The sequence below is a fragment of the Atheta coriaria genome, unplaced genomic scaffold (genome assembly GCF_025399875.1).
Source record: "Atheta coriaria isolate IRGN ID8LTWV9N9 unplaced genomic scaffold, Caltech_Dcor_3.1 hic_scaffold_6_pilon, whole genome shotgun sequence".
Taxonomy (NCBI): Eukaryota; Metazoa; Arthropoda; class Insecta; order Coleoptera; family Staphylinidae; genus Dalotia; species Dalotia coriaria.
The window spans coordinates 13,627,721-13,651,232 of record NW_027045448.1 but is presented as its reverse complement, the minus strand read 5'-3'; the positions used below and the strand labels follow the sequence as shown (position 1 = coordinate 13,651,232).

The following is a 23,512-nucleotide window of genomic DNA, read 5'->3' as shown; positions in this document are numbered from 1 at the left end:
CGTCATTCAGGAATTTCCATCATCTGCTAGTCACTTGACTGCTCCCCTACTGATACTGATTAATAATCATGCGCAAATATATTGTTCTAATAAACTGGCTCCGAAAACAAATTCCGCTGCATGTGACTTTGCACACACATCGCTTTATCTTATCAAAGAATAGAATTTATCGAATTCAGCGCACTTGATCGTGCCTCTCGTTGGCTGTACCGGCCCGAATGACAGTTGTAAACAATTTCATGACCAGCAACCGGAACAGAAAAGTCCTGACCTGAACCAACCACGCGGTTTGTGCGTAAAGCAACTGTGATGTTTCGCGTTAATAGTTTTTAACATAACTTAAGTAATTGTTTAGTTCGTAGTGATAGTTTTATTTACGCTGTGGAATAAATTGATAATAAAAGATATTATGCCACGGATTAAGATTAGGCTAGATCCACAATTTAAATATTATTGGTTTCCCATTTGTATAGCAGCATGGACAATCGTAAGTTTAAGTTTAAGTCTAAAACTTAATTAAAACACATATAATTAAAGATAATTTGGTTTTGTTTTAGATACAGTCCATTGGGCATGCGTGGTGGGTTTTCTACGGGCGTTTATTACTCGCATGCGAAGTGCAAGTGGAACGCAAGTTGGAATTTTATTTGTACATGACTTATGTTTACAGTAAGTTCATGTCGACATCAATTAATAAACAAAACAAAAAGTAAAAACAACTGATTTATGTTTGTTGTGTGTTTTAGATGGTGATGAATGTGATAATCAGTCATTAAACTCATACGCGATGCTTAATTTTATCCAGGACGAGAATTCCAGTGAAGATTTTTATTTTACGCAGAAATTAGGCATTCCTCGCATGTATAAACGTGATGGCACCATGACTGAGTCCTTGATGGATCTGTATCTTGCTTCGGATGCGATTTGGATTGTTACATCAGTTGCATTATTAGGTATTTTTGTTTTTTCAATTTTTTTAATAAAAAATTAATTTTTATAAATTTCAGTTGGAATTATGATGAGATTGAAACAAGGATCAGCATTAGTTTTTTACCTTCCTTGGATATTAGTCACTTTCACTATAGTCGCCATGGATTTATTCAGTGCGCTTTATTTTGCGTTAAAATTACGACGTTCAGAAGTAATAATTCAACTAAAAACACAAAAATTTACAAAAATAATTTTTATTGTATTTATAGATAATCCAAACCGCTTTTATATGGAAACTAGACGAAAGTACAATCATGGCGATTATATCAGGCAGGTTAGGATTCATCTGGGTGTTAAACCTCGCCAATATGGCGTACATCATATGGTTCACGCGCCTAACCTACAAACAACGCTATTCTGATGAACGCAAACGTCGAAATCCAAAAATGCGTCGTCAGGAAACCGAAGATCGCATCAAAAACTGGCAGTTATTCTACGGTGAAATAGAAACCAATGAAACTGTAGCATCAGCCACGAATTTCCACGCAACACAAAAATGCAGCTTCATAGACGACGTTGATCTCAACTACTCAAGCACATTCAAAGAATTAGAAGATTACAATCACAAACGCAAAAAGTTTGAAGGATCTACATCCGAACATGAATTATGCTCGACGTTTAAATCCTCATCATCAATACACAATGAACCATCCACGTCAACACAAGCCACACAAGGTGTATCAGAAAGCACAAAAAAACGTGTTCAGATTACTGAACTGGTTAGTCATTTACCATGGTCATATATCAATCCACGAGATCCTAGAGATAATGAAGTGCAGGAGAAGGACTTGAGACCCAAACGCGTCGTGGTTTTGGAACCTGTCAAAAGTAGGTTAAGTTTATTTCCAACGAAAAAATTTAATTATCTAATATCAATCTTGACTTTTGTACTAATTTTGAAATTCCATTACATTACAGATTTGACGATTTGCAATCCAGAGAACGAGCAAGTATCGCGATTCTAACATGTCGAAATTATTTTTTAACTGATAAGGAATGAATAAGTGCGAGTGAGTGTGTTTTAATTACGAAACATTTAAGAATATTGTATTTTAACAAAATGTGTATGCCATCGGTATTGATGCGCATGTTGTGTGATAATAAAGATCGGATCGATAACGTTCTTCAACTGATATCAGAGATAAGAGTGATGCGTGTAATAGACAAATCAATTGCCTTTCGAGTTGCGAGTGATTTTCACATTAATCACTCGTTTAGCATTGTGTAGCATGAATAGTGTTGGTGAAATGGAATCGAAGCCAAAACCGAAGCCACTGGTGCTTTTATTTGCTGCCACTGGCTTGGTAAATATCAAAAAATCTTTGCTAATCAATGAATTAATCAAGATTTATTATAGATTCAAGGATTGGTTTGGGTTATTCTGGCGTTTTTAGCTATTTTAGCATATAAAGATGTTTTGGATATTCCTGTAGAGTTAAAGGTTACAAATGTTACTCACGATGAGTACATAGCGTCCGTGTTTAAATTGGTATACTTCAGTGAAGACGATGAGTTTTACAAAGAAGTAAACGTGAAGGTGAACATTGATTCCGATAATTTAGCGATATTCACGGCTTTTTATCTTGGTATCTCGATTGTATGGACGATTACATCAGCTGTACTACTCTATTGTAAGTTTGATGTTAGGTTTGGTTATATTGAGGTTATATTCGTTTTTGTTGTAGTCGCAAGGTTTTCGAATGAAGTGGGCGTATACGTATGTTCGCTAGGTTATAGCGGCATTGTGACTATTGTGACAGTCGTTGATTTAACGTTAATGTCACTCTTGATGGCTGATTATAGCACAGTCTACGATTATGCATCACAAACGGGCGTGACATATACAGTTTTATCATACTGGCTATTGGTAATTGGAATTATGTTTACTCTGGCTGGAAGAGGTTATGTGTTGCTTCTTGTTAACATTGGCAGCGCCATCTATTTTGCTTCGTTTTACTTCATAAAGAAATCAAAGATTACCACAGAGAGAGACCGGGCGATTTTGTATAATATTCCTATTGATGCTTATAAAGAACACCCAGGGTATGTATAACCTCACTTTTTAAACTTAACCTAAACCTAACCTGTTTTCTTGTCCAGGCATAATAATGTTGCCGAAGCATTCAATGATGATGTAGGATGGTCATTCGCACGAAATAACAACGCGTTTATTTTTGATGATGCTCAATCCCCACCGCAGACACCTACGCGACCACAAGTAACACCTAGGCAACCAGCTGCACAGCAACAAATAACACCTAGGCAACCACCAGCGCCACCACAAGTACCTTTGTGGTTAGGTCCAAGTACTCAACGTGCTGCAACACCGGAAGTTGAACCGGAAACTCGTCAACCAGCAACAACATCACCATACGCATTACCCAATAAAGTGATACCAAAACCACCGCCGCCAATGCCCCCCGCAAAACCAGCCAAAAAGGTAACAAAACCAGCCAAACCCCAGGGTAAAAAAGGCCCACCAATTCCCTTCCCAGATTACTCCCCGCCGGAATCACCCAAGGAGTTGCGATCGGTGATCAAACCACATTCATCTTACTACTAACTAAATATCACCACCAGGAATACATTAACAGTTGATAATTGAGGTTATAAATCGTAATACCATTTTGTTTATTGTTTTCAACACCCATGTACAAACTTAACGCATTAAACTGTAGTTATCTACGAGTATGTCTCTAATCAATTGACCCCTCCGAGATAAAGTTTACCAAATCCCACATTTGGTACAAGCGGGACCTGTTTCTTTCCGAAATCAAGCTGTGACGGTAATGGCGCCTTCGTAGACTTCGCCACAATCGTGTAGGTACTTACCGTTGGTAGGAATGGTTGTAATTGTGGGTAAACCGGCTGTGGGACCAGTGTACTCTTGAAGCTGGTTTGTTTAATCTGCTTGTTGTAGTCTTTCGCACGTTCGAACACCTCATAGGAGTTGTCTGTGTTGTGATGAATCGTTTGATACACCGGCTGGTGGACAGAGGGCGCCACCACTGGTTGTGTATGAATCTGTGTATTGGTATACCTAGTGGAAGGTGTTTGTGGAGGTGGTAACGCTATCCCTTTAGGTCTGCTACTACCACTAACCTCATATCTAATATGTGACTTATTATTATGGTTGTAATTGACGTAGTGGTGTTGTTGGTGCAGCGGCGCTTTCGGTTTCAGTTTCATAACCTGTGGTTGCGCTTGTGGCGGTGACCCGGCTTGAAACGAAACAATATCCCGGTATGTCAATGGTCTACTTGTGGTCGTGGTCGTTAATGGCGGCACGTATGGGGTGCTCGTCATGAAAATCACAACTGGTCTGTGCGTGGTCGTGGTTGTCGTCGTTCGGCGCGTCTTCTTCTTACGCTTGTTGCGTTTTTGCGTCGAGGCGGCGCTGGGCGTGACGACGGCCTCGGGGTGGTAGTCGTTGTGCGTCAGTTGTGTCGAGGGGATCGGGTTCCAATCTACAAAAACGTCCGCTTGAGTCTCGGCATTCGCATTTAATTCGCCACCTGGACAAATACATTATTTCAACACAATCAACATTCACTTTCGTTACTTTCGACTTTGTGTACCACTGGCGGCCATTTTGTGATCAATCACCCTATAAGTACCCAGTGCTGGGAAAGCGATAATGTCTTTGTCCTGGGCGTGACTGGGGGACTAATAGTAGTGAAACAGAAAGTAACCTGAGTTCTGCAGATAAGGCACGTAATTCTGTTGATTCGAGCTGGCCGTCTCCTGATACTGTGATTCTTCTTCCGGATAGCTATATGGTGTTGCATCCTCGTGTCGTGGTGGCTTTGGTTTGATGAGATCATGGTATTCGTCATGATGATTGGGATAAAAAGGTCGTTCCCGGTGTTTTTGGTATCGTGTGGAGGACGCATGCGCAGTAGGCTCATACACATTCTCCTCCAGACTGCTGATTGGTTGATGCGGACGGAATTGTTTTGTTTTTGGTGCTTTTGTGCGTTTCTAACCAAAAAAAAACATAACATAACTTTAGTTTTTAACTACTACCAATTAAAAACATAACCTTACCTTATGTTTTTTGCTCTTTTCCGGTTTCAAAATAATTCTATGCACATCCCGACGATCAACATCATCTTCCTGGCAGTAGACAATCACAAAGAGGGCGCTGACAACGAACAACAGAAGTAATAAACTTCCCACTTGCATGATACGTCCTTGACTTGACTTTGTGTGATGATTGAGTTTGATATGAGTGTTCCATGAAGAACTGGCTGCTTTTATAGAAATCCTCGCCAACACATTTCCCACTCTATGAGAAAATGCAATACAAGTGTCTTCAATATGTCTTCTTTTTACTTTCGTTGGCGTGTTTGTTGTTGATGTTGGTGGCCGTGACCGTGCACGTAACATTAGCACATCGTGCCAGGGAGCAGCTCGTCTTCAATGCCTGTAATCAATTTCATGCGAGCCGCAGAGTAAAAGCAAGGCAATTAATGCAGAATTCTAGATTACCAAGAAAAAATACAGTCACGCATCGTAATAAACAACAAAGAACTCATTTCTATAGCGGCCATTTTGTAAAAATCATTTACAAACCAATGGCACGCCATCAGACATTATTTTCTAACCTAAAAGCATATATTATTTCAAATGAAAAAATTGTTTATGTATTTATGTGTAACAATCAGTATATTTGCTTTGTGAGTTACTAGAAAACGAAAGTCTTTTACTGATGATGGTCAATAATGCGTTCGCGCACAATGCACGCGACTTGCACACTTAAAACTCTCATTTTTTCGTCTTGCGTTACAATTTCAATGGCAGAAAGACGTGCGCATGCTAATTAAGTCGTACGCGCTGCGTAGCTGATTCAAAATGGCTTCCCATGACACATTAAACGCACAAAACATGTTTTAAAACAATACAACTACAAGATAAACAAAATAAAAACACAGATTTCATACGCATGATTCATCTGGATCAATTTTACAATGCCTGAAGTTTAGATGTTAGAAAGCACTTGATTAACTTGTTGAAATGCGCATGCGCGTATGATTTACGAGCGTATTTTATGTTCTGTGTTATGAGTAGAAAAGCAATAAAATGCAACATGTTTAAATAACCAGAACGCTTGCGTGCACAACATGGCGGCCAAAAAAAAAAAAACAATTTGCATTATTTTTTTACATATGTTGTTGTTAATTTATTTAAAACACGCCTGGCGAAAAGGTCGTCGACTTTATCTAATACTCTTTGATCTTGAAAATCATCGTGCACGTAAACTGGTTTATGCGATAACGAAAAACTTTCCATTCAATGAAAGTAATTATTATATATAAACACTGCATTTGTAAATAAATAAATAAATAATAAAAATATAAAAAATAAAATAAAATGACTTTTCTTGTTTTGTTAAGTTTTTTGGTTTTAATGCCGATACAACGATTCTTTGATGGATTATTAGTCAAAACTGGTTTGACACGTGCGTATTTAACCTCAAATATCTTCACATAACCTAACATAACCTAATTTTGTGTATTATAGGAGAAAATATTGAATTTTACCAATGGACGCCGTCTGGTCGAATAGCACTCAATGAAACAGTACCGGAAAGTTTAATAAAATTAAATTGTGAAGGAATGACGTATATTTTAGTGCATGGATGGCATGAAAATTCCACTCAGGAAGAGTATGAATTACTCGCACGAAACTATCATGCTTTAGACTACTTTGCGAATATTATTTTAGTTGATTACGGTGAATTAGCACAAGCGCCTTATGTTGAAGCTCCTGCTATTGTACGAAGAGCTGGTAAATCATAACCTTAAATAATGTATATCAACGTAACCTAACTTATACTGTTTCTTTTAAGGTGCTATTATAGGAAATAAAATCATCGCTTTAATCAACTTGGGATTGCTGCATGTGAAACGTATCAATGTCTTCAGTCATTCATTAGGTACTCATGTAGCTGGTAAAGCAGCACGTTTGATAAAAGATGTATTAAGTGACAGGATAGCAAGGATATCAGCGTCTGATCCGGCAGGTCCTCTTTTTCGTGCGCCTTTTGGTTTGGGGCCACTTTCAGATTCGTTGACTAAAGAAGATGCTGATTTGTTGGATATTACTCATACTAGTTATATTGCTGGGACGTTTGAAGCGTTTGGAACTGTTGATACCTATGTAGGATTGATAAGAGGACGACAGCCTGCTTGTTTGGGTGAAAGGTTGACCGACCAGTTGTTGTTTTGTGATCATAGATTGGCGAGAGCATACTTTACGGAATCCATTTTGTCATGTGGGTTTCATCAGAATCGCACGGGATTGTTCAGAAGTGAGGTTAGGATTATTTATGGGGAACACATGCCATTGAATGCAAGTGGAATTTTTACTATGCAAGTGAATGCGAAGCCTCCTTATGCACAAGATGTTAATACTTATCCAAACTGTTGAATAAATCCCTATCTCTACTAATATTATAAATGCGAAAGGCCTGATGTTTGTTACACTTTCACGCAAAAACTACTTAACCGATCATCATGAAAATTTGTACACATATTCTTAGTGGTCCCCGAATGGTTATAGGCTACTTTTTATTTAATAAAAAAAATTATTTTTTAAATAAAATAAAGAAATTGTTTAGCCAATAATACCTCTGCATCTGGCTATTTGACTACTTTAACGCCATCTAGCATTCCAGCAATGAAGCTCAAACCTATGTACTATAGTACCATCACACTGTATTATCACACTGTATTACCGACAGCTACGTCAACATCAAATCCAATTGACTACACTATGGAGACTGTACACTATACTTCCATAGACTATACTTTCAGCCATTTTAAACTTCCCGCCATTCTACTTCATTGTTACTTCTTCTGTGACTACAGACGCGTACGGAAGCAACTTCAATATTTTAGATATTCGCGAGTGAAGCCAAGGGTTAAAGCTAGTAAGTTATATATGTGTAGAATTGGTTGCCTATATTAACCCAACTAATATTAGAAATTGTAATGTTGTTTGTAACAAATTTTGATACAGAGATATTTGGAATCTAGAAGAATTATTTATTTGAAATATTTCTTAATACATGATGGTTTCAGACATTTAGGATTACTTTGAGCATATGGCGACTTTGCATTGACATCCAGAAAGTAAATCCCTGAAGCATTCAACGGAATATGCTCTCCATAAATAATTGTCGGTGCATCTGTAATGTTTAACAATCTTTTACGTTGTAAAAACCCACATGATAAGATGGATTCTGTAAAGTAGTCTCTGGCCATACGATGATTACAAAACAACAATGCGTCTTCTGTAAACTGCCCATCACAAGCCGGTTGGTTCCCGTGTAATAATTCAACATAAGTATCAACAGTTCCAATAGCTTCAATCGTGCCCATATCATAACTAGTATGAGTAATATCCAAGAAATCAGCATCACTCTCTTGCAAGGAATCAAAAATACCCAAACCCAATGGAAGTCTGAAGAAGGGACCAGCTGGATCGGAAGCAGATATTCTTGGTACCCGTTGATTGTTCATGTTTTCTTTGATTATCTTTGCAGCTTTACCACAGACGTGTGTTCCCAAAGAATGTCCAAACATATGAATTTTATTTAATTTTATAATATTGCCTTTAATCATAGTGACAATTCTGTTACCCATGGCGGTACCTGCTTTGTTTACAATACTTCTTGCTTCCAAGTAGGATTCAGCAGCGAGAAATCTATAATCAACGAGGAAAACATTTGCTTTGGGATGTAATTGCTTATAATTCTTTGCTATTTGGATATATTCCACTTCAGTGGCGTTTTCTGTCCATCCATGGACAATGAAATAAGTTAAACCATTAGGATTTATTGAGCTGTAATCTGTAGTCAGAAGGTTTGCTGAAGAACCATCCCAAAGGTAGAACTCAACAGGATCTTGTTCTTCTACAGCTGTATCAGCGCAGAATACAGTTGTAATTAATACAACTAATAAAAATATTTTGGAATCTATCATTTTTTTATTGTTTTTTTAATTTGCGGGAAAACTACTATGGATTTTGCAATTGGACGTTGTATTTATATCCGCGAGAAGTGATAACAAGTTGCAAAACAAGCTAAACAAGTTATGCAAGTGGAAATAATCCGTATCGTAGACAAGATAGCTGAAAATAATGTGATGTAAGAAATTCAAAGCATAATTTTGAATGATAACAAACAATTGTTTGTTTCAGGTGAGATATGCTGATGGAGTTAATATTATCTTACTATATGCAATCCACAATACTCGTACAAAATATTGGATATAAATTGCAAATGTTTTAAAAATTAACATAAAACTGTTTTAATTATTTGCAGATATTGCTATTTTTGTCTGTAAATCGACCTTTAGCAGAGGCTTACCCCCACCACTTTTTGCAGGTTACACGAAGATATCACAGACCAGTGAGCAGCAATCAGCGTTGATCTTTAGATTCCTCTCATTTCTGAACTTCCAAAACCCTCAAAATATGCTATTATTTAATTTTGACAGGAATAACAGATAACAATTTATTTTTAAAATTAGATTTTCACGCAATACAATTCTCATCAAATTTCCCAAAAGGTGATTCCGCATTGACACTCATAAAATAAACACCTTCCTGATCCAGGGACATATGCTGCCCATAAACATCAAATTCAGGATCCACGAATAAATCAGTCAAGTTCAAGTTAAAACTAATCAACAGCCTGATAACAAAACTCAAAATACTATTAACACCTAACAAAAATCTCCTCTGCCTTAAACCACAAGACAAAATAGATTCCGAGAAGTATGACCTAGCAGATCTATGACTACACCACAAAATGGAATCCATATCAAACTTCCCCATGCATTCCGGTTGATTAATTGTTTCTAACTGCACATAGGTGTCCACATGACCAAAAGGTATAATGGTCCCCATGAGATAACTCGTGTGTGTCACATCTAGGAAATCAGTGACGGTTTTTTGAAGCGGGTCAAGAAAACCAAAGATAATTAATGAACGGAATAGAGGACCAGCTGGATCAGATGCTGATATACGTGGTACTTTATTTCCAGTGCGGTTTTTGATTACTTGTGCTGCTTGACCAGCTACGTGTGTGCCTAGAGAGTGACCAAAGAAATGTATATTGGTTAAGAAAAGAGCGTTGGCGTCCAACATGGCAACGATTTGGGTCCCCATTTCTGTACCAGCTGTGTTGACGATTTGTCTTGCTTGGAGATAGGATTGGGCAGCGAGATCTTTGTAATCTACAAGGATTATATTTGCGGTTGCATCTAGAGCTTGGTAGTTTTGAGCCATTAAAATGTATTCATCTTTTAAGCCGTTTTCTGTCCATCCGTGAACGATGAAATAAGTTTTGCTTGTGGCGTGTAAAGTACTGTAGTCATTATTTAGAGGGACAGGATTGTCGGCGATAAATTGATAGAACTGGACGTTACTACCTGTAAAACAAAGATTAATTTATATTTTAGTGATGATTTTTAATAGTAAAGTTGTTTACTTACCAGTAATGCAAAGGGGCAACAACGCAATTAAAGTTAAGAGAAACATTGTGCAGATTACGTTTAAAATCTAAAATTTGGGAAGTTGGTAATTCTTTTTATATAATATCATTATTTGAAGAGTATTTGACGTATTTTAAAGCTTAAGATGTTGAAATCTTTAAAGCTGTGTTTGAATTATGTAATATGAATGTGTTTTCAGTTATTTTTGTTGACGTTAACAAACAACTTGTAATAATCTTATATTAAATTAGTATTAAATGGTTTTAAATTTAATTAATTTTGACAAGGGATAAAACGGTCATGTTTTTTTGACCGCGTGCCCTTGAATATTTTAAATAAAAAGTAAACAGAATGAACCAAAATCTCTATATAGCGTAATATGGTATTGTGATGTGTTTTTTGTTAGATTAATGGTAAAAATATTATTTTATGATTGTTTAAAGTATACTCGAAGAATAATTGAATAAATCTTAAGATAGAAATTACCATTCTATCTAGATTATTTCTCATTTTATCTTTATTTAGAATGGTAATTTCTATCTTAAGATTTATTCAATTATTCTTAGAGTATACTTTAAACAATCATAAAATAATATTTTTACCATCAATCTAACAAAAAGATAAAATGAAAAATAATCTAACATTTATCTCATTATATCGAAATGTCGTTACATCGAGAAACAAAAACGCGCTAACAAACCAGTCTCTAAGCAATATAACTGAGTTGTTCCTAGTTCTACTCGCCTTAATCTCGCCGATAATTATTTTATTTACTTATTACATGTATCAGCGTTTTATCTCACCTATGTATTTTCCTAAAAATTCATTTATTAACTGAACAATTTTACAATAAATCATACACATCGACACTACCTAAATGTATATAAAAAAAAGGAAATTACTGCTTCTTTCCATGACACCTACCTACAAATTTCTTACACCTAAAATTTTGATGATTTTGACCAACAAAAAACAAAGTATGTGATGCTTTCATACAATGTCATAATAATGTAAAAACTCCTCACTTATATAAAATCAACAATACACAAAAAACCTACATGAATTTAAAATGAAAAATTTCCTTTCAATCAATATCCTTATTTCCGCATGCTCATCAACAAATCAAAGCGTCGATTTGAGCGCACACCCTTAATATGATTCCGGCGAGAATCCAAGGTGACCGTCGACGGTTTACTCTTGGTAGCGACTGAAGCCACCTCCTTCAGACGCAGACTCTTCACTGGCAGTTTACTACTCGGCAATTCAACTGCTGACGGTGTAATTACAGGCGCATTTGTTTTAGCTACAGGAATCTTCGTCCCGTACGCATTCCAAATCTCTTCTTTTGTCGGCCGAGGAGTCTTCACATGTTTCGACTGCAGGCGAGTCGTAACCGGAGTTGTTACATTAAAACCAACCGATTTATTACCTTGTACTGCTTTTTTCTTCGGTGTATCCATGGTTTTCCTAACATCAGATGCATCACCTGCACCTATCTGCTTCTTTGTAGTAGTTACACCAAAAGTAACCGGGAAATTCGTGGGTTTTGTAGTGAATTTAAAACTTGGATTCACAGGGATATCAGAGGAGCGTGTACGGGTCATAGAAGTCGAAATAGAAAACAATTGTTTTCTAGTTTTGGCGTCCTGAGACACAGAAGGTGTTCGCTTACCGGGAATCGATACCTTTTGCCCGGAAAGCAAAGCTTTCGCACGATCAGCTTTACGCTGTAAATGCACATCGAGCGACTCCATCTTGTCGTAGGCATTTTGATGAATCGCCGAGTAGTTAGGCACCTTCTTTACCTTACTTGTCGAACGCTGAGGTGTTTTATTTTTCGGTGACACAATCTTAACAGAAAGGTTAAGATTAGGTGTGGAGCGTTTTGCTGATGGTGGGTTTAGTTGTCTCGCACGGCGTAGAAGCATGGATGGTGAAGAAATACCAGATTCTAAACAAAAATAATTAAATTAGTCATATTTTACAATAAAAATAAATAAAATGATTTATAATTACCTGTGAGTGAAGATAGGGAATCAGAAATCTTGATTTTAGCATCTTTTTTACCAGAAACACGTTTTTTCATTGAAGGAGACGGGGTTAGACTCTTTTTTGCTACGATTAAAGTTGATGATGTTTTCTTAAAACTGCCACGTTTTGTGTTGCGTGTATCTCTTGGCAAAACAACTGTAGGTGTATTAACATTAGTACCCTTTTTCTTGGACAAAGGCAAAATACCATTTGCATTGATATCAAAAGTACTTCTTCTGTCATTCTTCGCTTCAACTTCATTTTCTTTTACTTGTAGTTTGTTTTCTGTACCTGGTGATGTAGTTTTTATCTCAAATGTGTTACGTTTCTTCGTTTTGGGTTCCAAATCTTCTTCATGTGGTACTTCAAACGTGCTTCTCTTGCTACTTTTACTCTGTTTTGTATTTTCTGTATTAGACTTCAATGATTCATCAACTTTTTGAATTTCAAACGTGCTTCTCCTCTGTGACCGCAGCTCCCTCTTGGGACTGTTCGTAGAAATATCTTTCAATGGTGATTTCTCTTTTATTATCTCATAAGTATCTCTGTTTGTATTCCTCGGAGATTTTTTCACTGTCGTAGTAGTGTCTGCATTGATATATTCTTCAAATGAGCTATCAAGTGACCTATCAAACGCATCAACTCTTTCCTTTTGCATAACCACCTTTGGACTCTTAGTGTATTTCTCCATAGAAGTTTCAATCTGGTTTTCATTTGGTGCAAGTAAAATCACTACATTCTCTTTATCTTCACTGGAATATGATTTACCAATAGACGATCTTGTCTTCGGTGGTGATCTGGCTTTTTGCGCTGGTGAAATGCTTTCTTCAACATGTTCCTGTTTTTGCAGTAGTCTCCTCTTGCCTCTGATGACTTTCCTCTCATCTGGAACATCAGTACTCTTGCCATGTTTATTCTTACTCTTCTTTGATTTCTTCTTGACACCAACAGAAGGTTCCTCAGTTTCAACGCTTGAAGACTGCTCGATGACTTGCTTCTCAGGCTGATCACTCTTACTCTTCTTACGATGCTTCTTTTTCAGGTTCGGTGGTGATGTTGCATTCGTACCGACAGCGACGAGATTCATGTCGTCGGAATTGGCATTGTCCGAAAAAAAGCCGGAGTTCTCCTCGCGCGTACGTAGTCTCACACCGCTGCGAAGCATTGTGTAAACTCACGACGAAATCAAAACTGTAATTTGTTTGGCCGTTAAAAAGGTGAGAAAAAACGAGGGTCAGCGTCGAGCTGGGTTCGAACGAGATTTGAAAGCAAACCGAAATTTGTGGGAAAATAAACTGTCACATAGGGGGCGCTGGTGTACACAAACAAAACAAGCAGTGGGAGACAAATAATAAAAGAATTCCAAGATTCTTTGAAATATTAAATGATTTCAAAAGAATTCTAGTGAAAACTAAACCTAGGCAACTTAAATTATAACATAAATACTAAGAATAAACTAAATTCAATAACTAATAGTCTCAATAAATCAGTTTTAAGCAGAACAGGCTTAAATCCTAGAAAATTAAGCATAGGAATACTTAATTTTTTATTTATTACATATTTCGAGTTTGTTGTTGATGTGTGTTTGATTATACTATTGCTAATGTTTAACCATCTACGCTGATATCTTTAACATTCGTCTAAGTGGTATTAAGAGTTAAGAAACGGCTATAAAATGATATGCGTTGGAATTGTAACAGTACAAACCTATAAATAATCAATACATACTCTAGAATACCTACTGTACAAAAATATAAGTCATAACAATCATTATTCAACCGTCTAGGCCTGTATAATGTAAATGTATGAATCTGAACAAAGTGCAAACAACGTTTGTAAAGAGTGTAGCCTAACTTGATAACAATTCATCGATATTTTTAATACTTATAGTAACTTTAACGTTATGGAAGTAATTAAATTATGTATTAAACTTTTCGTTCAAAGTTTTGATTAGATTTAGTATCTTAAATCTTAAATCGCATGTTAAAATCGTAAAATTCAATTATTTCAGTTTTTCGTTTGTATTTATTGCATGTATGCAATTGTTTTTCGTTTGTGGGCTGTTTTCATAGCTCACAGCGCTGTAATTTGACAAGTATTCGATCCAGATGATGGAGCTTGTTGAACACATGTACTTGACTGTCCTTGATTACTCGCCTGCTGGCCCTGCTGGCCTTTCACGTTGATCCGAGAACCGCTAGCCTCACGGCTAGCGTACAGCTATAGCTATGTCTGCGACTGCGCCAACGACCCGCAGGTGGATTCTTTAACAATATGCGATGCCTTCATGCGAGCTTCCACTGTATCATACAGTGGATATTCACAACAAATGATAAACTTCAAGAATCGTGGTACTTCGACGTAAATTGCTGGCGGAATCGGGATTAGTGGCGATGTTGATTGCTTGTAGTATCGATATTCTGATATGCTACCCAACATACAACACAAGATGGCGTCAGTTATAATACATCACACAAAAATAAAACAAAATTTAATAAAAAGTTACTTACTCTCCGAATTTATCATCTGATGATCTTTCTAATACTGGCATCCCAGATAGAAATAGAATTATAAACGTTGTAAACAATGGCGACGCAATGGCGATCCATTCAAAGCCATCAATCACATTTAATGATATGACAAAAATGCCCCACCAGACGACAATTTCACCGAAATAATTTGGATGGCGTGACATTCTCCATAGTCCATCGTTACACCACTTGCCACGATTGATTGGATCTTGCCGGAAGGAAAACTTTTGTAAATCAGCGTAGGTTTCAGCTAGCAAACCGACGAAAAACATGCCAGTGCCAGCTGAGTCTAAAGTTGTCATTGTTTTTGCTACTTTAGGAATTGAATGTCTTGGCGAGTTTATTATAATCACTGGAAGACTCACAACATAAACCCAAACAGCCTAAATAGAAATAAAATGAGGTTAAACACTTAAATTTACAAAAAAAAATGGCTGCTTATTAGTTTTAATACAATTTCTTACCTGAAACGTCCAAAATATCGCAAAACGAATTGTATTGCTGCGTTTATCTTCGAATTGTTTATCTCGACCGATTTTTAATATCCGATAAAGCAGATATCCGGATAATCGAGCTCCCCAGAGACATACAAACACGGTTACCATTAATTGCCGGCTATCATAACCTTTCTGTGTTTTGTCAGTCTAAAAAACAAACATTTTACCATAAAAAAACCTTAAAAACAAGTTTTTATGAATCATTACCTTTCCAAGTTGTCCCAAAAAGAATGTGAGTAATGCTAGAATACTGAAATTGATTCCTCCAGCAAAATCCGAAACTTTATCCGTCTGGAAAGCCGCGGAGATGCTGAAGAAGATGATCTGCATCGCCACCGTCACAATCGCACTGATGGCGAAGTGATCAACATCCAGGATATCAATCGCCATGTTTATTTTGATATTTAAAGATGATTTAGTAGTAATTTACGTTGATTTGTATTGCTGGTGATCTAAAACAATATTTTTGTGTTATTTCAAAATGGCCGACAGTAAATTTTTAAGTTTTTATGTTTTTTAAACACTAAACATGTTTTATATGATGTTTATCTGGTTGTATACACAAGACGAGCAAGGTTACAGCAGGAACAGCATCTTGCGCGCAGTGCGTGCGATCGATACGCTTGAAAATGTTCGCAGCATCTCCGCACTGCACAAAACACTCCCACATTTCGATGCAAAACATTTATTACGCGTAAATTTGAAGTTTTCGACGCAACAGTTTAGTGATATTTACGCGATTCACCTTTGGTGGCATTTTCGGGTCAGGACGGTCAAAAATACCGCAGGAAAAGCGGTGCTTAACGCCAACGGGCCATCGATTACACATTTATTGGCAATCTGCGCTCCGCACCGCCACTGAACATGAAATAACTCTTATTTTATACACAAAAACATGAATTAAACATGACTTTTAGTTTTAATCTCCGCCATTTTGTTTTTTATTCACAATTTTTGTTTTTTGCGTTGTTTATTATTGGAAATGAAATGATTGTGAAATTAAACTTACAAGTACATGTTGGATGTGGTTCGACGCAGGCTGGCACCGCGACGCCTTGCCCTCAATGCCTCGACTGATCCTGTGCGCGGCGGCAGGACGCAAGCGCAACTCCCGCTGGAATTCATTCATTTCCACCGCAATAACGCAACGCTTCGGTGAATTCGCTAAGTTTTTTGTTGTATTTCTATCGCGCGCATCGCGTGCCAAGCGGTAATTGACGATTGGAAATCATAGCGTGGTGTTTCTAAAAATATTTCTACTAGTTTCTCATTTGTACGCAGTAAAAACAAATAAATCACTGCGTTTGTAATAGCAGGGAGTCAATATAGGCAACCATTTATACATAAACCTCAAAAATAACATAAAATATATAAAATTCTGTCTATAATAACCAAATTTGTGGTTTATTATAGATATTATTTAGTTTGCAATACAAAATATGCAAACACAGCAATGAAAACTGCACAAATTGCAATAATGATGTATTTTTTGGTGTTGTTTGTTTCGACCACTTCTTTGGTTACTTTTGCTCTGTCACGATTCTTCTTCTTGGCGAACATCTTCTCAAACTTTTCAAGTTCACGCTTGTTTTGCTCCTCTTGCTGTTTTTGCTTTTCTAAATCAGCAGCGCGTTTCATATCTTCTTCCTCTTGTTGTTTTCGTTTGCATGTGTCATCACATGGTACTTCTATGCCGCCATTACGCACAACGTCACATGGAAATTCTTTTTTCATGCGTTTACACGCACAGAATACTTTTACCTTTTTCTTGCATTGATCAGGGTTAGGACATTCACCGGAATGACAATTTGACCGGCAACGATGACCACAAGCAAACTAATTAATAAAAAAAAACATTTCAATAACACAAAATAAAAATGGCGTCGGAAATATACAAACTTACATTTAACGGACACTGATTCCCACAACTCTGCAAACCTTCCTTATCTCCAGTTGTAGTCCACACGTTGCACACAACATAAAGTTGATCCTGCCCACAGAAACAAGAAATCTTCACCATACTCTTACATGGCGGACAATTACCGGTATGACAATTGATTCGTGCACATTTATGAGTACACCCATCAACTCTTGGTTTCTCACATCCATGTTCGCATACTTCACAATTATCACCAGCTGCAATATCATCACTGGCACCTTCTACCGTGTGACATTCAAAAGCACATGTGTGATTCGTGCATTTAAGTTGCCTACCACACGCACGATGACAACTCGCGGGGCGTGCATCGTAACAAGGATAATCGCATGTTTCATGTTTACCAAAACAAGTTATCGGAACCAAAACAGGACATTGCGGGCAAGGTAAACAACGTTTTTCTACTTCAGGTCCGCGTTCTTCCCAAGGGGTAGCTGCTTTCGGTTGTTGGAGTTTTACCAAAACTGATGAATGACATTTTGCTTGACAAAGATGGCCGCATTTCTGATGTTTCTTGTCGCAGATTTGTTTACATGGCGGACAATCACCAAAATGACATTTGTGTAGTTCACGTGCTTTGTGATGACAATCAGGAGGAATTCTAATGTAGAAAATGTATGTTTTCATTTATATTTTATTAATAATTTGTAAAAATGTTAAATATTTTACTTACTTGCAGTTAATTCCACATTTCGGTGGTTTTGTTCGAGTTTTTCGCCCGCAGGATACAGTTATAACTGTACCACCGCAAAAACATGCAACTTTTTCTGTTAAATTGCATGGGTAACAAGGTCCTTGATGACAAATCGATGAGCAACTGTGTTTTTTACAACTTAAAGTCTTCCCGCATGGTTTTTCGCATGGCGGACAATTTCCATCACAACACTAAACATTACAGACATTTTAAGTATTAGAAGTTGCATAAAAATTAATAAAAAAAAAAAACAAACCTTTCTGTTGCAAGGATGTTTGTTACAATCCTTTAGCTGCTTGCATTTACTTTCACAAAAGTACGGTTTTCCACATTGGATCTCTTTCATGTGTTGCCCACATCTACATGACTTTGAAACTGTTTCCAAGCACTAAATTTAAAATAATTTAAATAAATACATATTAATATTTTTTGTTGTAATGTAATAACTTACAGTTTGACATTTTCCCTTGTGACAACGCAAGTTGCAAACGTGCATGCCGCAATCTAAAGTTTTACCGCATGTATCGCCACATGTTGGTACATCTTCAGTGCATGGTAATTCATGTACACTTTTACCACAAGAACAAGTTCTTATTTTCGACCTAGGGCAAATTCCACATTCACCTGGATGGCATCGTTCATCGCAGTTGTGATATCCACAAGAAAATTTCTTGTTACAAATCTTTTTAAAACAAAAAATGAGGAAATTATAGTTAGGCAACCAAAATAACACAAAATGGCTGCTATTATATAATTATACTTCAACTTACTTTTTCACATTGCCAAATTGGAGTAGTACAATCCCTTAGCTTAAATCCATCCCCACAAACACATTTCTGCATACTTTTCTTTGTGCATGGTTGACACTCACCAGCATGACATACCTCTGAACATTTATGCTTACCACAAGTCAATATTTTATTACATTGAGCTCTGCAGCTCCATTCCTTTTGCGTACACCTTTGTGGTTTAACAGGAGCTGCTCCACAATAACATGAAACTCTCACAGTTTGTGGGCATGGTGGACATGGACCTGGATGACACAGCAAAAGACATTTATGTCCACAATTAGGTTTCAATTCTCTGCCACAAGTGTCCCCACAACTGTGTGGCACAATTAATGCTTCAAAACCAGGATTAATCTTCTTTTTACAGAAACAAAAGTATTCCTTAGGAATGTCTTCTGGGCTGTATTCAGTTCGGCACTTGGGACAGCCCCACTTCATTGTGATTCTCCTGGTTTGCACTTGTGCTTCAAATGCTTGCTTCTGTTGAGTTATGGTATCTTTAGACCATCTTTGAATACACATTAGGTGAAAGAAACAATAGCATTCATTGCATGTCCAAATCTGTTGCAAAAAACAATGATTTTGTTGTGTTTAGTTGTTTAATTAAGGTTAAAGTGAAATATCTTACAGATTCATTTCTTTTAATTGAAGATATACAAATGAGGCATGTACATGTGCCTGATTGGAATGCATCTTGTAGAAAATTCTGTGTCCTACCAATGTCTGCATTAACTCCAGCTTTCGTATATTGTTGCAGTACATTAACTACAATTTTAAAAGAAAATTATTAGTATATTTATTTAATAGAAGTTATTGTAAACTTACTTATAATATTGTCTTTTTCAAGATTGTCTTCTTCTTCAGAAGATTCACAGTCATTGGCATATTTCTTCACAGCTTCCTTGAGTTTTTCCTGAGCTTGTTTAAACTTTTCCTCGTTCTTTTTGGCGTTGATTTTAGGCTGGTTGGGTGGATTAGACCAAACATTTTTTGGTTTTCCTCGTTGCTGGTTCATTTTGAGGCTGTTTATTATAGTTTTTCATAGGAAACTATGAAAATTATTGTTTAAGATCTCATGTTTAGGTTATAGCGCTGCCGATTCAAAATTCGCGACGTGGAAGAAGTGTTGGAGCCGGTCGTGCACCGGTAAGCAAGGCGTAAAAGTACACCAAATCCTAAGTAGATGGAGCTAAAATGCACTTTTCAACTAAAAATATTCCTTCAACGAAAAATATGTTACCACAAACTCAATACCAGTGATGAACTAACAAAAACATGATAATCCCAAGGTGGTATACAAAACAAAAACTTTGTATTGATATCTCTTGACCATTTTAACATTGCAACACTTTGTCTAGACAATCCCAAATGAATATTTATTCACATCCATCAAAAATAAAATTTATTTTCTGCATTTAAATCCTTCTGGTACAGTTTCCTTCAAAATTCTTCTCAACATAAGCATGATAAACCCTGACACCTTCAAAGGCTTCCTCAGCAATACCCCTAATATTACTCGTAAGGGGATTAAACCCTCTGGACCCGCCTGGAGGTAATTCAATAGTATAAGAAAGATTCACACCACCAACAGCCTTGATCCAATCATCACTACCACCAGCAGCGGGGTACGTTTTTCTTGCCGAAGTACCCACAGTAAAATTAGTCCCCTTAACAGAATATATAGCCTTAGAAACATCTCTTCCCAACTTATCCAACGTCGCCCAATCGTTGGGCAAATCAGTATTGTAACCCCATGGATACAAAATCAATGGACCAAAGGCATGGAACGTCAAATACAACTTGGTACAATTCCCCAGAGACTCCACAACACCTTTTAGATTACGAGTTTCCACTTCAGAGAAAGGTTCAGGACCTGCATAGGTTATCTTACAGGGATCATCACTGGACCCAGATTCCATCCAATGCACATCAAAGTTACGATTGGCATCAACACCAATACAATCAGTTGAATTACTCCTGCTTCTTGTTTTGCGCCAATAAACATTGTTTAAACTCGCGCGTGAAAACTCATAACCATCTGGGTTGACCATTGGGATGATGTACCAGTCAATGTTTTCAAACATATAGTGATTGGTTTGATTCTCAACCAGTTGATGGATGAAGTAGACAACAGATGCAGGCGCAACCCATTCACGAGCATGGATTCCTCCATCAATCAGAATTGTAGGCTTGTTGGAACCTCCAGAGGAGATTTTTATCATGGTTACATTACGTTTTTCATATGAGGGACCAATTGTGGTTACGTTGGTTATGTTGGGGTACTTCTTTTGAAGGTGATGGAGGTACTTGACAATATCCTTGTAGGAATTGTACCGATAAAAGTTAAATTTATGTTTTTTGGTGCAATTAGAAGGTTTGTTGGGGTTTTCAAGGTCAAGGAACCTGAAAATTTTAAAGGAGGTTTATTTTAAACAAGATGGCGTCTAAATTTGATGTTTTTACTTACGTTTGAAGGTCATCTATGAGAATACTATAAGGAACCTGTCGTTCAGTTAAATAAGATATGAATTCGTCATTTAATTGAGGAGATACTTCGATGTCAATTTCGTAATTATTCTTCTGTGGCCAGAACTCAATGCCATTGATTCCTTCTAACCCAAAAACATGACTCCGTTGAAATACGTTGTATGGAATCACTCGATAGACTTTATAACTACACAAAAATCAAATTTAAGAATAAATTAAATTGGTTACCATTAGTTTTTCTTTAGTTTTTCTCTACTTACTTGGTGTATTTAGTGGTTACCAACGCAGCAAAACATGCAATCAAGATAATTGCCTTCATGTTGGTAAATGAATCACCAACAGCTTTGCATGGTTATAAACATTCAAATATAACTATTCCCTTATCTATATGGAATTCATAAATAATGTACGCATAGATAAACATGGCATATTTTTAATATTAATAGGTTTTAATACTATGAAAGTGGTCGTTAAATATTTGCAACATTTTAATTTATTTTACCAAATTTACAAATTTAGAATAAAAATTTAGAAATTCTTTTCAACGTAAGCATGATAAACCTTAAGACCTTCGAAGGTTTCAGTAGCCACACCTTTGATGGCACTCGCTGGAGGATCAAAACCCCATGATCCACCTCCAGGTAATTCAATAGTGTATGAAAGAGCAACTCCACCTACAGCCTTAACCCAATCATCACTACCACCAGCAGCAGCGTACAAAACATTAGTAGAAGAACCAATGGTGTAATCAGTACGGTCAACAGCATAGATAGCATCAGCAACATCATGGGCCAAGTCATCCAAAGTCTTCCAATCTTCAGGAAGATCAGAAGTGTAACCCCATGGGTACAATAGATACTGACCATAACTATGGAAAGTCAAATACAACTTAGTTTGGGATCCCAGGGACTCAACAAGTTTTTTGAGGTTACGGGTCTCAGATTCAGAGAAACCTTCGGGACCAGCATAGGTTTCAGAGCATTCATTGCTACTGGCACCGGTTTCCATCCAGTGGAAGTCAAAGTTACGGTTGGCGTCAACTCCATCACAAATTTCACCCTTGGTGGTGGTCTTACGCCAGAAGCGGTTGGAAGTAGAGGAGTGAGTGAATTCATAACCATCAGGGTTCAACACTGGGATGATGTACCAGTCAACGTTTTCGATCATATGACGATTGTCCTCGTTCTCAACCAGTTCATGGATGAAGTATAAGACAGTTGCAGGTGCGATCCATTCACGTGCATGGATGGTTGCATCAATAAGGATAGCGGGTTTGTTTGATCCTCCAGTGGAGATCTTAATCATAACCATTTCACGGTCTTCATAAGTTCCACCAATGCTGCGGACCTCGACGATATCACGATGGTCTGATTCTAATTGAAGTAGGTAATCAACAATGGTTTCGTAGCTGTGGTACTGCTCAAAGTTGATTTTTCCTTTTGGGACGGCGGGAGACATCAGTTTTGTCAATTGTTCACGTTGGACAACACTTGAAATTGATATAGATAAGATATAGAATGTTGACAGAGTGAAAACAAGATGGCGGACACTTACGATTCGACGTTTTGGATCAGAAGGCTGTAGTCGATGGAGTTGTGTTTTAGGATGTAAGTAAATTGACCTTCCACTTTCGGGGAGACCATGATGTCAATGTCTGAGTTGACCTGACGGGCTTTTGACCAGAAGTCGAAACCTTTCATGCTTTCCAAGCCTTTGACCAAGTTTAATTGGTGGGCATTGGATGGAGTGACCCGGTACACCTTGTAGCTGCAGATTAACAAAAATTAAGAAATTACAGGCACAGAAACACAAAAAACGAGAAAATCAATTGAAATATTATTACTTGGTGAAGTTGGCCGTAGCCAACGCAGCTAGGCACGCAAACAGGATGATAGTCTTCATGTTGATGACTGATTTGAAATGAAATTGATTGCCCTTTATATAGATCCATTCAAAAGTACTTGAATCACGTGTTATCTGAACAGATTATCGCGTTCTAATAAAAGTTCAAAAGTTTTTACTAATTTTAAGCCATTCAAGTACTTTTAAGTACTC

At 37.1% G+C, this 23,512-nt stretch overlaps 11 protein-coding genes across 12 annotated transcripts; 3 read left to right on the top strand and 8 right to left on the bottom strand.

Moving 5' to 3' along the window:
- The first annotated feature begins 206 nt into the window (after positions 1 to 206).
- On the top strand, positions 207 to 2,123 carry LOC135794287 (uncharacterized). The gene is made up of 6 exons (XM_065305502.1): positions 207 to 487; positions 558 to 669; positions 747 to 953; positions 1,008 to 1,141; positions 1,200 to 1,818; positions 1,909 to 2,123. Exons 1-6 carry the CDS (start codon positions 410 to 412, stop codon positions 1,953 to 1,955), a joined length of 1,197 nt encoding a protein of 398 aa, XP_065161574.1. The 5' UTR covers positions 207 to 409; the 3' UTR covers positions 1,956 to 2,123.
- On the top strand, positions 2,114 to 3,678 carry LOC135794288 (uncharacterized). The gene is made up of 4 exons (XM_065305503.1): positions 2,114 to 2,294; positions 2,348 to 2,621; positions 2,676 to 3,033; positions 3,091 to 3,678. The coding sequence occupies exons 1-4, from the start codon at positions 2,220 to 2,222 to the stop codon at positions 3,551 to 3,553; spliced, it is 1,170 nt and encodes a 389-aa protein (XP_065161575.1). The 5' UTR covers positions 2,114 to 2,219; the 3' UTR covers positions 3,554 to 3,678.
- On the bottom strand, positions 3,669 to 5,529 carry LOC135794286 (uncharacterized). Its single transcript, XM_065305501.1, has 4 exons — positions 5,482 to 5,529; positions 5,038 to 5,416; positions 4,683 to 4,971; positions 3,669 to 4,457 (listed from the first exon to the last, which is right to left on the bottom strand). The coding sequence occupies exons 2-4, from the start codon at positions 5,377 to 5,379 to the stop codon at positions 3,691 to 3,693; spliced, it is 1,398 nt and encodes a 465-aa protein (XP_065161573.1). The 5' UTR covers positions 5,380 to 5,416; positions 5,482 to 5,529; the 3' UTR covers positions 3,669 to 3,690.
- A 1,079-nt stretch (positions 5,530 to 6,608) lies between these two features.
- LOC135794751 (phospholipase A1-like) lies at positions 6,609 to 7,422 on the top strand. The gene is made up of 2 exons (XM_065306135.1): positions 6,609 to 6,780; positions 6,842 to 7,422. Exons 1-2 carry the CDS (start codon positions 6,609 to 6,611, stop codon positions 7,420 to 7,422), a joined length of 753 nt encoding a protein of 250 aa, XP_065162207.1.
- Positions 7,423 to 8,018: 596 nt separating this feature from the next.
- Positions 8,019 to 9,023, bottom strand: LOC135794006 (phospholipase A1-like). Its single transcript, XM_065305136.1, has one exon. The coding sequence runs from the start codon at positions 8,976 to 8,978 to the stop codon at positions 8,040 to 8,042; it is 939 nt and encodes a 312-aa protein (XP_065161208.1). The 5' UTR covers positions 8,979 to 9,023; the 3' UTR covers positions 8,019 to 8,039.
- Positions 9,024 to 9,497: 474 nt separating this feature from the next.
- Positions 9,498 to 10,578, bottom strand: LOC135794014 (endothelial lipase-like). Its single transcript, XM_065305145.1, has 2 exons — positions 10,494 to 10,578; positions 9,498 to 10,430 (listed from the first exon to the last, which is right to left on the bottom strand). Exons 1-2 carry the CDS (start codon positions 10,537 to 10,539, stop codon positions 9,532 to 9,534), a joined length of 945 nt encoding a protein of 314 aa, XP_065161217.1. The 5' UTR covers positions 10,540 to 10,578; the 3' UTR covers positions 9,498 to 9,531.
- Positions 10,579 to 11,303: 725 nt separating this feature from the next.
- Positions 11,304 to 13,828, bottom strand: LOC135793242 (nucleolar and spindle-associated protein 1-A). The gene is made up of 2 exons (XM_065304126.1): positions 12,510 to 13,828; positions 11,304 to 12,444 (listed from the first exon to the last, which is right to left on the bottom strand). The coding sequence occupies exons 1-2, from the start codon at positions 13,687 to 13,689 to the stop codon at positions 11,591 to 11,593; spliced, it is 2,034 nt and encodes a 677-aa protein (XP_065160198.1). The 5' UTR covers positions 13,690 to 13,828; the 3' UTR covers positions 11,304 to 11,590.
- Positions 13,829 to 14,055: 227 nt separating this feature from the next.
- LOC135793245 (uncharacterized) lies at positions 14,056 to 16,741 on the bottom strand. Of its 2 annotated transcripts, none has more exons than XM_065304129.1 (5): positions 16,562 to 16,741; positions 15,760 to 16,004; positions 15,520 to 15,699; positions 15,035 to 15,438; positions 14,056 to 14,952 (listed from the first exon to the last, which is right to left on the bottom strand). In XM_065304129.1, exons 2-5 carry the CDS (start codon positions 15,940 to 15,942, stop codon positions 14,751 to 14,753), a joined length of 969 nt encoding a protein of 322 aa, XP_065160201.1. In that variant the 5' UTR covers positions 15,943 to 16,004; positions 16,562 to 16,741; the 3' UTR covers positions 14,056 to 14,750. The 2 variants fall into 2 exon arrangements, with proteins under 2 accessions (XP_065160201.1, XP_065160202.1); XM_065304130.1 differs by lacking the exon at positions 16,562 to 16,741 and adding an exon at positions 16,298 to 16,514.
- A 131-nt stretch (positions 16,742 to 16,872) lies between these two features.
- On the bottom strand, positions 16,873 to 20,250 carry LOC135793241 (NF-X1-type zinc finger protein NFXL1). Its single transcript, XM_065304125.1, has 8 exons — positions 19,796 to 20,250; positions 19,599 to 19,735; positions 18,953 to 19,531; positions 18,634 to 18,864; positions 18,439 to 18,570; positions 18,162 to 18,373; positions 17,456 to 18,089; positions 16,873 to 17,388 (listed from the first exon to the last, which is right to left on the bottom strand). The coding sequence occupies exons 1-8, from the start codon at positions 19,983 to 19,985 to the stop codon at positions 16,969 to 16,971; spliced, it is 2,535 nt and encodes an 844-aa protein (XP_065160197.1). The 5' UTR covers positions 19,986 to 20,250; the 3' UTR covers positions 16,873 to 16,968.
- Positions 20,251 to 20,355: 105 nt separating this feature from the next.
- LOC135793243 (carboxypeptidase B-like) lies at positions 20,356 to 21,860 on the bottom strand. The gene is made up of 3 exons (XM_065304127.1): positions 21,718 to 21,860; positions 21,438 to 21,644; positions 20,356 to 21,373 (listed from the first exon to the last, which is right to left on the bottom strand). The coding sequence occupies exons 1-3, from the start codon at positions 21,774 to 21,776 to the stop codon at positions 20,386 to 20,388; spliced, it is 1,254 nt and encodes a 417-aa protein (XP_065160199.1). The 5' UTR covers positions 21,777 to 21,860; the 3' UTR covers positions 20,356 to 20,385.
- A 72-nt stretch (positions 21,861 to 21,932) lies between these two features.
- LOC135793244 (carboxypeptidase B-like) lies at positions 21,933 to 23,419 on the bottom strand. Its single transcript, XM_065304128.1, has 3 exons — positions 23,301 to 23,419; positions 23,012 to 23,224; positions 21,933 to 22,946 (listed from the first exon to the last, which is right to left on the bottom strand). The coding sequence occupies exons 1-3, from the start codon at positions 23,357 to 23,359 to the stop codon at positions 21,986 to 21,988; spliced, it is 1,233 nt and encodes a 410-aa protein (XP_065160200.1). The 5' UTR covers positions 23,360 to 23,419; the 3' UTR covers positions 21,933 to 21,985.
- Positions 23,420 to 23,512: the final 93 nt, after the last annotated feature.